Source organism: Thunnus albacares, chromosome 18 (assembly GCF_914725855.1).
Source record: "Thunnus albacares chromosome 18, fThuAlb1.1, whole genome shotgun sequence".
NCBI lineage: Eukaryota > Metazoa > Chordata > Actinopteri > Scombriformes > Scombridae > Thunnus > Thunnus albacares.
Genome location: NC_058123.1, coordinates 23913049 through 23926431, shown reverse-complemented (window position 1 = coordinate 23926431; position 13383 = coordinate 23913049). Strand labels below are relative to the sequence as shown.

Below are 13383 nucleotides of genomic sequence, written 5' to 3'. Positions count from 1 at the left end.
TATAATGTAAATTATAAATTTAGATCATAAAGATTTAAATCAGCTTTAAATTCTCTTACCTAAATATAAATATGTACTAACTGAGATTTTGTAGGTTTACCCCCACTACACCTCTGTGGCTACAGCTCCATAAAGCTGGATTATTGTGGGCATGCAATGCTAACAATGCATGCATCTTTATCTCTTTGTAAAGCATTGTGAAAGCAAAGTGTGGTAGTTAATGAACTTGTATATTTTGCGAGGTCATGTCAGTCTGCAGACGATGAGGAATGTACTACATGGACAGATTTAGATTAGTCAGAAGTGCACATTCTCTGGGGTTATGTCTCTGTGTTGAAAGGTGCACAGTACTTCACAGTGCTTTGCATAATACACAAACCTGAGGCAGTATAAGCACATAATAACATACAAACACACATACAAGCAGTCAAAATTATGCCAACAATGGGACTCCAGGTTTCAGTGCTTGCTGTACTAAGGAAGGAGGAGGCCACATAAACTGTGATCTTAGATTTTCCATCATGATGAGTTTGTTTCTTACATAACCAAGTTGTCATTTTTAATTTGTGTAAATCAGATCACGGTGAGTAATCACATCAGTGCACCAAAACAGTATGAATAATATCCTGAATAATACTCACGCAGAACAGAACAGATTGTATAAGCTCGACTTTGTGGGCTCACTCTGTGCTCCTTGCATGAGGCCCCATTACAGCGGTTATAGTTAGAGCAGTGAAGATTGTGTGGGTCCGTGATTTTAGCTCGAGGGCCCACAGTGACAGTAGATGAGTAAGATGAGCATGCATGAGCCGTCTTTGTTCAACGGTGCAGAAAAATCAACATGCTCATGGCTGACATAGATCTAAAACGCGCTGGTCTACAGGCAGTTTAGTGTGTCCCTCTCCTTTCTCAGTGATGCTCCCCCCCAACACCTGCATGCATTCGCCTGCTGAGTGCGCCTAGAGAACGTACATCCATATGAGGACAGTCACAACAGTTACATACAGTAGTCAGGTCGATGGCAGACACTCTCAGAAGGACATCGATTTGCTGACAGGCACTTGTGATTTTATACTGTACCTTCCTGCAGCCCTGCTGTCTCTACTCAGCAGGGCTGAGCACCGAGTTCTGGTTCAAGGCTTTTACAGAGATGCAGCAGGAAGAGCCACATCACACACTCACAGTGACTGGCCATTAAATGTGGCACCCCTGGACCTCCTAACTATCCAATCAGCTAGTAAAACCATAAAGAGTACAGGAAAGGAGTATGTGGGGGTGGAGGAGGGGTGCTCCGATGTGCCAACGCTTCACAGCCATATTTAATTGCATTGGCAGGCAAATCATGTTCTTCATTGGCTGAGCAGAGGACCTTATTGCTTGATTATAGCTTAAAGGGCCGGTTCACTCAAAAGAAAAAAAAATCTTATTTACTACTAATGGTACGTAGCCATGCATACTGTGAACGACAGACCTCCATTTTATTTAGTTACAGAGGTATAATGGATATCTATCCAAAACTCCCTGCATGGCTAGATATCACTAGGGCAAGTCGGAAAATATGTATTTATATAATTTGATTGAGCTGACCCTTTAAATTGCTGCCTGCTAGGCAGCCACTGTGTTGCATGAAGCCTCCGGCATGCAAGATAAGTTTGACTCTTGTTGGATGTGTGCATTATGGACACTGCAGTGGATTAGAGGGGGAGGCAGACACACTGTACACTGCAGCGTGGCACGTTACAGCTATGCCGACAATACTGCGAGAGTCACTGCTGTGTGATTGTTCCAGGGCATTGATTTTAATCTTTATGCTCTATTTGCATTGTTAGCTTCTGGCTGTTGTTGGAAGATTGAAGGAAATCAATGATGACGTGCTCAAAGAGCATTAACTGTCCACTAATCACTGTTGTTATTGTTTTTTTTATGACTGGCTGGACATTTGTTTGTTTTCAAGGCTTTCCATGTCCGCATCATCTGACCTTATGAAGCGTATAAGCGCCACAGTAGCAGCTTAGAAACTACTGGTTCATGCCATGAACGTGGAAGGTGAAGTTTTAATTTGGATGTCCAATATGTTAAAGGATCACGAGGCTGATTATCTTATTGTTGTTGAGTAAAAACAGTGAGCGGTGACATGGCGGTGGAAATGGCTCTGCTAATCAGTTACATACTAATGAGGGAGTCCCAGCCACCGCTTGACTTCCGGAGGCCTCCTTATTGTCCTGCAGGCACACACAAGACACACGGGCGCAGTTGGCCTCTGGGAGCTGTTAGGACCTACAGGGTGGCCGCTCAGGATGCCTTGCAGTACATGAAGGCATCAGAGATCACAGTTTCTCATGCCGTGATCTGGAAGTCTGACCACTGTTGATGTGAAAAATTAAAGGCTCCTGACAGAGACAGAAATCAACCTCCATGAGAAGAGAGGCTTTGCTGGCTCGCACCCCAGTCCCGGCCCTTCCACCCTAGATGTGAGAGGACAGAGGGGATCATTCCTACCTGCAGGTTCTTCCTCCAGACATTGACGGCCGCAAAGGCCAGCTGCATCTGCTTCCTGCGGGCGTCTTTATGGCGCTTATAGGCGATTTCAATGAAGATGAGGAAGATCCCTGCTGCTATGCCTCCAGCCACCAGCATGAAGACCCCTGTCGGGAAGGGACAGACAGTTGGAGAAAGAGCAGAGACGGAGATGTGTGAGCTGCTGGTCTACAACCCCCGCCGCTCCCACTGAGCATGAATGCATGGTCTGCCTGTCATGCTCAGCGGTCACCCCGCCTTTTTTCAACCCGCTCCTACTGACGACAGCGGCTGTAAACCACACAATATTAATTGAAGACCACAACCGCACAAAGCCACAGCACAAAATACTGTACGGCACACTTCCACAGAGCACCCACGCCGACACTAAAACAACGATTTTGCAAAGGTATTGGACAAAAAAGGGCTACAGTACCTTACCACTGCAGTTTTTGTCCAATCACTTTTAACGGTTTCTCTACGCTATAAGGACCATACCTGCCATGTTTTCAAAGGTGAGTGTGGCTGGGGCATTGCTCCTCGAGTCACACTCCTGGTATCTCACCCAGGTTTTATCTAGGTCTTCCATGAAGCCGTTCTCATGAGAACTGCAGGGGGTTGGGGGTGGTGGGGAGAGAGGTGACAAAGTTAATACACGCCGCAAATGAGGGAATATTCGAGCCGCTCACTCCCAGATAGCAACATAAATGAGACTGAGACAGCTAGACAAGTTCACTGACAAACAGACATAAACAGACAGAGACAAACAGACAGAGAGGGCAGGAGAGGGGAGATACAGAGAGAGATGTAACATAAGGCGATGTATTGGATGGCTGTAAATGGTCAATACGTGACCACGAAATCATATTGATAAGAAACCAAAAAAGTCATACGAGTAATGCAGCTTCGGCTGGGACAGACCTGAGAATGGCCAGGGACACATTCTGTTTCCAGGGGCTGTCCTTGCGCATGCCTATGCCAAAGCCCGAACGGAAAAACAGCTCTCCCGTGGTCACCAGGTCGCACTTCTGCGAGGCTTCAAACTCCAGCACCGCAGAGTCCCAGATGAAAGCATGCAGCTTGCTGTGGGGGAGGGGGAGGGAGGAGGAGGAGGAGGAAGGAGGGAGGAGGAGGAGGGGAAGGAGGGGGTTACGGTGCAACAATACAATGATTTACATACACATTTACGGCTCCCACCCTTCTCTCTCTCGCACACCAGATCGTGTGTGTCATTCAGCGTTTACCAGCAATCTCTACCGCTGCTTATGGCCCAAATGAAATCCAATGCCAGATGGGTGAGGGCGCGTCCCCCATTGGATTCCCCCCATCTCAAAGATGTTCGTCTGGGTACAACCTGAAAAAGGGTGCTCCTCGACTCAATGTTAGCTCAACCTCACACTGGTGCCAGTGCTGTTGACACGTCCACACCTGCTCCTGTCCCTGGACGTCTGCCTTGGCTGGGCGATGGGCCTGGATCAGATGGAAGGCTGCAGTAAGTCCTGCCGCTTCCACCTGGTCCGGAGGTCCATGTCCCCCCCCCCGAGCTGACTGGACTGACCCTGGAATATGTGCCTGACAGGTCGAGCAGCCGGCCGACACGTGCTCTGGTCGGCCCGGCCTGGCCGAGACTCACTTGTCACGCACAGCCTGGATAGCCTCGGCGGCACTCTCATAGTTGTGCTTCTCCATGTGGCGGTACATGGTGCTAAGCTCCACCTGCCGCCGGAAGTAGATGTCCACAGAACTCTGCTTCACTGTGGCATAGATGAACTTGTCCGATGGGTTTCTCAGCTGCACAAGGAGACAAGGACAAGGCACAAACAGTCATGTAACGACTGCTAATAATTTCCATTGATGTGTAATTTTTAAAAATAATTTTATAAATTTAATTTCATAAATATCAATGTTTTTGTGTGGTCTAGCACCATCATCTACACACCCTTGGGTCATTGATGCCGGTGATGCGCTCCTCAGGCCGGTCCAACACCAGGAAGGCAGCCAGGTTGGCAGTATAAGATGCCACAATGATCATGGCAAAGCCGGCCCACACCATACCCAGGATTCTCGCTGAGAAGCTGCGCGGGGCACCTGTGTGGAAAGTTCAAGATTTGACCTTTAAGCTCAGTAAATTTCCATTTCAAATCAGATCAGCTGTGTAGAGTAGTAGATATTTCCATTTCTGTCAAGTAATAGTTGTACCACTCAACACTAATAACCTCTAAAACTGCTACTTCTGTTACTACTTTTACTACTGTTACAGCTTCTGCAAATAATAATAATAATAACAACGATCATTAACAATATATTACAATCGATGGTTAAAAAAACTCTAATTATCTTACAAAACTACCTGGAACAAAAGAAATGACCTAGAACAAAAAATACAAGCCACTAAAACTATCAGACATGAAAATGACACACTTGAAGACAAATGAAACAAGCAAAGGCAGCAGGAGTAAAACTGCTGAAAGACAACCAGCATCAAAGCCTGTCTTCACAAAATGCGATTTAAAAGCAATTAATTTGTCATCCTCAAAGAAAAACCCCACAGTGAGGCAACACCTGGAGCATTTCTCTGCCACAAACGTCTTGATTTTGGTCTTTATACAACTGCTTAAAGACCAAAGTACTCAACAGAATAGGCTATTTTTCACAGCGGATATGTTGGTTCATCAAAGTGGGAAAAGCACAGATGTTACTAATAACATTAATGATGGCTCCGTTAAGCTATGACAGTGTGGCTGTGGCAAATTTCTTCAGTGAAAAAGGTGTATTACAGTGTTCTGGGAGAAAGGGAACATTCACCTTCTCCTATTCCAGAGTTCAGCAACACTCCCCAGGAGAACCACATAGCAGATGATAAGGTGAGGGCATCTTCTTCTTCTTCTTCACTGTTTACTTTAAATCTTCCAAACGGGCTAGAGGGAAGAAATCGGGAGGGGTTGCGGGAGATACAGTGAGAAATCACTGAGAAACTGTAGAGGCGAAAACCCTGGCAACCCCAGGCAGGGAAAGGAACTGAACATGAGCGAGCGAAGCAAGAAAGAAAACAGAAAGAAAACAGACACAGACGGCGGCACAGGGACAGAGCGGTGGGATGGTTGGAGCCAATCTTCACCTCTGTCTGCCTTCTTGTCCACACCGAGGGAAGATCTGTAGCGGGCAAGGAGCGCATGTACACACATATACACACACTCGCTGATTCAGACCTGAGTACACATGAACACACACACACACACGGGCACACACATACACACACACAGGTTCCCCTTGTACCTGAACCGGTCTAGTAGGTAAAGCATCACCGCCACCACATGCACCGAAAGACCCACCAGCAGCCACAGCGTGCTTTGGAACGGCTGCATGAACGAGTCCAGTGTACTGCGAGGGATTTCCTGAAAGCACACACCACAGATGGTTATTGATTGATATTTAACAACTTTTATTACCTTAGTTGCGCATATTATGTCCTAAACTTTTCAACCCATGTACATTTACAATTTTTGCTAACCATTTTTGCTATAGAGTTTTAGATTTAGATGTATTCTTCCTTCTGGCACCTTGTGGCTCCAGGCACCCTCTTGTTTCCATTAATTTCTGAGTGGAATGAAAATCTTAAGCAAACCCTTGAAACTTGCGTGAGTTGTGTAACCCATAGTTAATCCACAGGTAATAAGGTACCATAAATTTTGTCACATGATCACCCTTGTGTGGCAAATGCCAATTGATTTGAAGCCAGCACTGCATTACCTCATATTAATAACAAATATATATGCAGATTTGCTGTCCAATGTGATGGATTACACATGAGTGTGATAAAAGATTTTAATACCAGACAGTATAGAAATGGATGAAAGCTAATAGATGCCTGAAAGTACACAGTGCACATTGTTTGCAAAAAGGTCAGGTGTGATTTAAAGTCTATATGATGTGCAGAAAACAGAAGTAATGAAGCGGCAGAAACCATGGCAGCTGTGTATAAATTTCCCTCCCACTCAATAATTATTTTCAGATGAATGGTGACCCAAATGTATGTAATTTGTGTTATTGCTCATCATATCACATGTCACTACTGCTGTCCATATATCATGTAAAATTATTAGGATAGTATGGTGGTTACACACCTAACAAGCAAGTTTTCTGTGTTTATTTGCAAATGTCATAGCGAGCGTAAAATTGCTGGTCCTTACTGACACAGTAGGTGCACACAGAATAAAAAATTGCCTTGACGGGTTTTTTCGAACAAGAGCAAATGCACAACAAGATGATACATGCAATTCCCCGGTGGCTATCTGACATGACAAAGCACCAAAAGTGAACACATACCTTTTTGACAAGGATGGTGAGACCTTGATATTTAAAGGGTTTGGAGAACTCGATGTACTGGGCTCGTTCGTTGTTTATAGTCAGCGGGGCTACAATCATGTCAGCCAGGCCCCCCAGGAGCTCTCCCATCATGCCATTCCACTCTTTCTTGTTACTGTTGTTCACCTACAGCCCCAAAAGGAAGGTGTTGACATGAGAGTCCGCTATCAACCCGCTGTCTACTAGACCACAGAATGTTTTTTACAGGTTTTAGGATTTGGGTTAAGCCTAGTGGGGATATACAAAGTGCTAGGCATGCTCTACATCTTTAAAACGGGCTCTGTCTTATATATATATATATATATCAAAAGTGGGTTCACTATTTTCTGTTCTTCAAGAAATCTGATAATGTAACACCAAAAGTGTAGGATTGTGCTCATGCTTTGACTATAAAACAGGCTTTTTTTCTGGGTTAGAGGTTCATGTTTCTGTTCAGTCCATGCAGGTTTTCCCTCCTTTCCTTTCTCGTCTTACTTCTGTGAAAGTGGGATCTTTATTGACTTGTGTTACACAGTCATGCTGCCATTTTTTCCAGGACTCTGTCACAAAAGAGATTTTAATCTCGAGAGATCTTCCTGGTTAAATTCACATGAAATAATGAATAATATGAAATAAAATCAATGTTAGGCTACATGGTGTTGGCATTGCATCTAAATAATACCATGACATTAAAACATGGCTCGGATATGTCATGATACATATAATGTATGCTCTTAAATATATGTATCGTTGTAATACTGGTACTGTGAAATCATATAGATAAACACTAAACAATAATAATAATAATTTAGATGCACCTCAGTCTGTTGGATTTTATTGTGAGCCTTTGTGGGAATGGATTTGAGTACTGGAATATTGTACTTTATTGTTAACACAAAGATTTTTTTTGTGTTACCAATTTTGCCTGAAGTGATTATTTTATTTCCAACAAAAGTTATCATGAATGTAAATTGTTATGATGGCATGTTTCCTAATTTACTTGTAATCGTTTCCCTCACAGGGCAATGTTGAAAATGAATGGATATTGTTCATTGACTGCAACACCAGAGCAGATGAACAACATAAATAATGAGATTTGAGCCATATTAAATAATTAGCTCATTGTTAAACATAAACTAGGCTCCCAACCTATATGCATGTATATATATTTTAATTACACTGTTCATGTAAAGCCCAACTAAGGACAAGAGCTGAAAATTAGCAATAGCTAATAGCAACAGTTTCATGCTCTGTATTGGAACTATGTTAAATTGCATCGTCCCTATCAAATAAAATAAAAATTCAAATTCAAACCACAGCAGAAAACTGACCTTTTCATCCAAAACCCACAGTAGTTGGAGGTGGAATAAATTAGAATCTCATTGTAGATTTTTACAGGTTTTTTTTCTGGAATATATCTAGTATCTTCAATGTGTACTGGTACCTGTTTTACAACCTATCAATACATGTTTGCATGTGATAACTATATTGTCTATTAAAACACATTTTAAAACTGAAACTAGATCACTGACTATTGACAAAATCACCTACTGGACATTTGACAGCTGTGGGTCTTTGCTCTATGACTGCTTAACGCTTCAGCTTGGGATAAGTGAGATTACTACTGTTAGTCGAGTACAACAAAATGATAAAAAGTTTAAGTCACGTAAAGTAATGAATGTGAGATATTGCATGCAACCTGTGCTTCATGCAAAAATGTGCATTCATGCCTATAAATATGACAGATATGGCTGTTAGTTTGTTAATGTAAAACTAACCCGCTCCTGTGTTCCAAATTTCCCATCAGCCACCAGGTGAACCTCATAGGTAAAGTTCATGGTCATAGCCAACTTGATCAGGAGATCAATACAGAATCCATAACAACACTGCGGTACAATTGGGCGTCCTGTAACAAAACCAGCAATGGTTGCAAGTTACAATCAGTCCTGAGGAAACATGTTAGATTTAATTTTTTGAATCCAAAGGCGGCGCACGTAGACTGAACAAAATGCGTCACACGGTGCCCCTTGCACTCACACACTCAGACATCACACTCAGCAAACCACGCACGTCCCAGCATCCTGACAATCACACATTCTGGATGGCACACTCAGCTACATGCATACATATATAGATACCTACTGCATATATATGTATGCATCTCCAGTGGGTGTTTGGCGGGTGCAGTAAAAGCACATTGATATTATAAACGTCCCTGATGTGTTACCTGGGATGGTCTCATTGGGCCCAGTGCAGATAACCTTTTTAATTAAGACTCCATTTAATGTCATTTCCTCCTTGCACGTTCCGTCCGGCATAGTTGGTTTGACATACACAAATGGCTCCTGGTGTATCGTCACTATCTACAACAGACGGGACAGAAAGCTGTTTATCACGTAGTCAGAGCTGGACCCGTTTCGATCCTGAGGGACTTCAGAATAGCCGAGAGAGAGCGAGAGAGAAATTAAACCCATGTCCAAATGCCCAGATACCCAGAGACACATAAAGACAGACAAATAGTTGAATGTAAAAATAACTGACAAGGATAAAAATGAGAGGCTCTTTGCAGGCCTATGACAAATTTGAAGAGATACAAGTCATAGCAAATAAATCACTGCAGCCTTCATGAACGAAGAGTAACTTCATTCCCCTCTGAGAAACAAACGTTAACGCACTGTCCAACACAAGCATATCAGCTGAGGTCCGTACTCTATCTGTGTAGACATAAATGTCACATCGCTGCAGCTAAGTGAAGGCACCTTACCTTTAATCGAGTGGACATCTGGAAGCCCTGCGGTTTTTCAGTCTCTCCTCCGGGCCAGATGATCTTCCGCTGATTGTTCATTACCACCTGCAGGGATGCCACACACATATAAGGTATTATAGTTGAGTGCTGACAGAAGGCATGCTGCTGATGAGGCTCCAACACTGTGGGTGAGCATCACTAATGAGTCAGCTTTATATAACCACAGCTCAGCGGTTCCTTTATTTATCACATTGACCTCTGACTTATGTATCATACCTGAAGGCTTCAGGAACTTATTATTATTACACCTATCACCAGGGAACTGAAGTGCTGATCCCTGCAGTCCTTACTGTTTGCACTTTGCATGGCTGCAGCATGTTAATAACCACCATTAGCTACAAATTGAATAGTTTGACAAAACTAACTAGTTCATCCCACAGCTTTTAATTGCATCTCAAGCAACATTTTTAGATTTATTTTCAGCTATTCCAAATTCAGTGCAAATTGAAATAGGCAATCCATTACAGCAAACAGGGTTTTTTTTTTGGTCAAGTTATGGTGGTATGGTGACACAGTTTGAGAAAAAGACATCCAAGATGTGGAGCAGCTGACTCTTACATTTTAGTGTAAGTGACGAAATTTGAATTCATGAGTGATGTTTTTGTTGTCAAGCCAAACCCACATTATTATCCATAATAGGAATGCGGTTGTTTGCTTTCGGTATCTTGATTTCTCGATTGATTTCTTTTTATCCCTGTTTTTATACCTTGTTTTCATTAAGCACATTTATGTCGGTTTTGATTTCAGGTCCAGTTTGGCATCTAGAGTTGACTACAGTTAAACACTGGACAAATCTACAGTCCCCAGCCAATACAGAAAAAAAATCAAAGCACGGTTCGGCCAAAGTCAAAATCTTAGTAAAACGACCTGGTAATTTGAAGTTTGTAGTCAATTTTAATTATAAACTGACCACTTCCTCTCCTTGCCCTCTTGGCATCCAGTTGTTGTAAATCATCATATCTTCTATGTGCCCCAGTTATAAATAACAAAATTCTAAATACCCCCTCTAATCCATCATGATGGACTGTTGTAGCATCATGTACTGCAGAGTGTTTTTGCACAGAATGAGGACTGTGGAGTTGTCCTACATTAGCTACATTGTACTATAGATAGAAAACTGGAGCGGCATGTCCAGCATAAATAAAAAGAAGACTCTGTACAACATACACATGAGTATAAAGTAGAAGATGAACTTGAAAAACTCTAATTTAAAATTCCTATAAAATTTGTTTTATGGTTGTGTCAAATATTTAAGAGTTTACCTGTGTTCCATTGTATATGCCGACTTGAATGAGTCGACTCTTCTGGTAGTTGAGAATACTGTAGTGGGCGTACTTCCTGTCTCCGTCATCATTGAACTCCACACGTCCAGTGAGGCCCTCTGGGTATTTAGATGACATCAACACCCTGTGGCAAGCCAAGCAGAATGATTATATGTGCGAATGGGTGCACATTTGTTTACGCATGGATATCATGTATGTCATCTTCTTGGAGTGTAATGATGCGTCTTGTGTATCATTCGCTATGAGGCTCCCAATTCAGTGCATGTGGTAAACTGACTGCATCGACACAGTTTTTGTTGAAAGTTTTATGAACACAACAGAGCTGTGTTTGTTGAGCGAGGATGATATGGGCTATTGTTGTCACCACATCTGTTTGGAAGCACTGCATTTATTTTATGTTATGCTGAGAAACCGCTCTAAGTGGGTCAGTCAAAACTCAGTTGTTTCATTTGGAAACGAGGTTCCTACACATCCTGGGAAACCTGATAAACTGTCATTCTATAAGGCAGTTTTCCAGACATGTAAAAATCCTGGAAATGACCAAAAAAGTATCAGGAACTCAACCAGAGTGAGAGAATGAGGAACTGAGCAAACTTTACAAAATTAAAATCAGTTCTTCCTCAATTGAGAAATCTGGATTTGACACATCTGGCTAAATTAAGTCAGACTTATAGATTCCTTTAGCCACCTTTGTCATCTATATCTTAATATCTAATAGAATTGAAGCATTGCAAATCCAAGCTTACCGTTTGAAGAGGGGTCCTGTTTTCCAGATGTTGGTGTTGCCTACACATCCTCTTGGGGGTTCTGTGATATTCTCCTTCTCAAAGAGCTCCTGGATGGACTGAGCCACCACAGCCACTGCATCATTGATATGGGCTGACTCATTCTTCCCGTTGATGAGCTGGAGGCCAATCAGACCTGAGACCAGGCCGACAACAAAGATAATCACTGACCTGAGCCATCTAAAGTTTCTCAGGATCCTTTTGCAATGCACAAAGTGGAAAAAAACTTATAGGGCTTCCACTTTAGACATCCTGAATAAAGGTCAGACATCAGCTGCATGATCCATCTTCATTGCCTGTTAATCTCAGGGACGATAACTCAGAAAATATCCACAAAGTGTCATTTATGAGACAAGGCAACAGAGATAAATGGATCATTTTTATGCCACTGATGACCTTTTCACAGCATGTGTAAAGAGTCCCTTGAAGTTGGATTTTTTTTTTCCCCGACCCTACCAGCTAAGGTTTGGGGAATCAGCACAGGCAAAGCATTATTCGTGTTAGGACCAAACAAAAATGCAATCAGACCTAAATTTAAATCGAGCAACAATCCAACTTCAGCTAAGTTTTCTGATTGCAACCAGGTCCGTCAGTCTTGCAGACTCCTGGAAGAAGCCGCAGTGGAGGTGAAGGAGACTGGACATGGACAGGACAACAAACTCTCTGCAGGGGTTGGTTGTGTTAGAGTGCCTGGGGGGGAAGACGCTCGACTTTTGTGACCACAAAACGATAAAACATTGTGAAAGACTTGTGCGGAAATCCAGTAACAGAGACAAGAAAGGCTGTTGTAGCTTACCATTCTATCAGTTATCTGTTGCAAAACTCTCCCTTCATGATTCATTAGAAACCAGGGTATTAATATGACAAAGTAGACAATGAATTTACCGTTGGATAATCCAGGACATACACATATACGCTAAAAACTGAGTGTAGCTTCTGCATACAACACATTTAAACCTTTAAACACACAATGCTTAAACGTTTAAATGCTCAACACACAACAAGCAGTTACAGTTAATCATGTAATGCATCCATGGTTAAACGGTTAATCTCTCTAATCCTGTGTGTGTTATGATCGGCCTGTGAGTAGAGCCGGGGTTAACTCGCGTATTTCCCACTGATCTCTTCTGGATAAACGTACCGTCTGGCGCCTCGCTCAGGGCTTTACCCGACATCTCCCGCTCGCCCACCAGCCACACGTAGCCTGAGCCCGTCATGTTGAGGAAGCGGGCAGCCTTGTACACTGCAGCAGCATCTTCCTCACTGGAATGTTGAAAATAGACAAAAGATTATTTTTCACATCAGAACATGCTGAATGTAAGTGTGAGGAAGACATTTTGTGATCATTTTTAGTCACTGAGGGCTTAAGGTTGAGTCTTACTGTCATTATACAATACAGGATTGCACAATAAAATGCAGTTGTAGCCCCCTACATGCTACACACACAGGAAATGTATAAAAAGACACAGGTAATAAATTAGAGTAGAATAAAATAGAACAAGGTAGAATAAGAAAAATACTTCAATAACAGTGGCACTGTAGGAAGAAGGAAAAAGTATTTTTATATACTATATACACATATGTGTGTGTGTGTGTGTATACATAAAAAAATATACACACATATATGCACATGTACAATGTGTACATA

The 13383-nt window shown here is 42.5% G+C and overlaps 1 protein-coding gene across 7 annotated transcripts in view; it reads right to left on the bottom strand.

Annotated features, from left to right (window-relative positions):
- The window catches only part of grin1a (glutamate receptor, ionotropic, N-methyl D-aspartate 1a), a 34686-nt gene that overhangs the window by 8913 nt on the left and 12390 nt on the right, over positions 1-13383 (bottom strand). For 4 of the 7 annotated variants that reach the window (XM_044334448.1, XM_044334454.1, XM_044334450.1 and 1 more), the window contains 14 exons: positions 12877-12998; positions 11697-11871; positions 10930-11074; positions 9626-9712; positions 9089-9224; positions 8640-8767; positions 6844-7008; positions 5794-5912; positions 5323-5435; positions 4457-4605; positions 4151-4308; positions 3439-3600; positions 3016-3125; positions 2500-2645 (listed from right to left, as the gene is read on the bottom strand). In XM_044334448.1, the coding sequence (XP_044190383.1) occupies positions 2500-2645; positions 3016-3125; positions 3439-3600; positions 4151-4308; positions 4457-4605; positions 5323-5435; positions 5794-5912; positions 6844-7008; positions 8640-8767; positions 9089-9224; positions 9626-9712; positions 10930-11074; positions 11697-11871; positions 12877-12998 (1915 nt within the window). Of the gene's footprint in view, positions 1-2499; positions 2646-3015; positions 3126-3438; positions 3601-4150; positions 4309-4456; positions 4606-5322; positions 5436-5793; positions 5913-6843; positions 7009-8639; positions 8768-9076; positions 9225-9625; positions 9713-10929; positions 11075-11696; positions 11872-12876; positions 12999-13383 lie in introns of all 7 variants that reach the window. The other 3 variants (XM_044334447.1, XM_044334453.1, XM_044334449.1) reach the window with 1 other exon arrangement.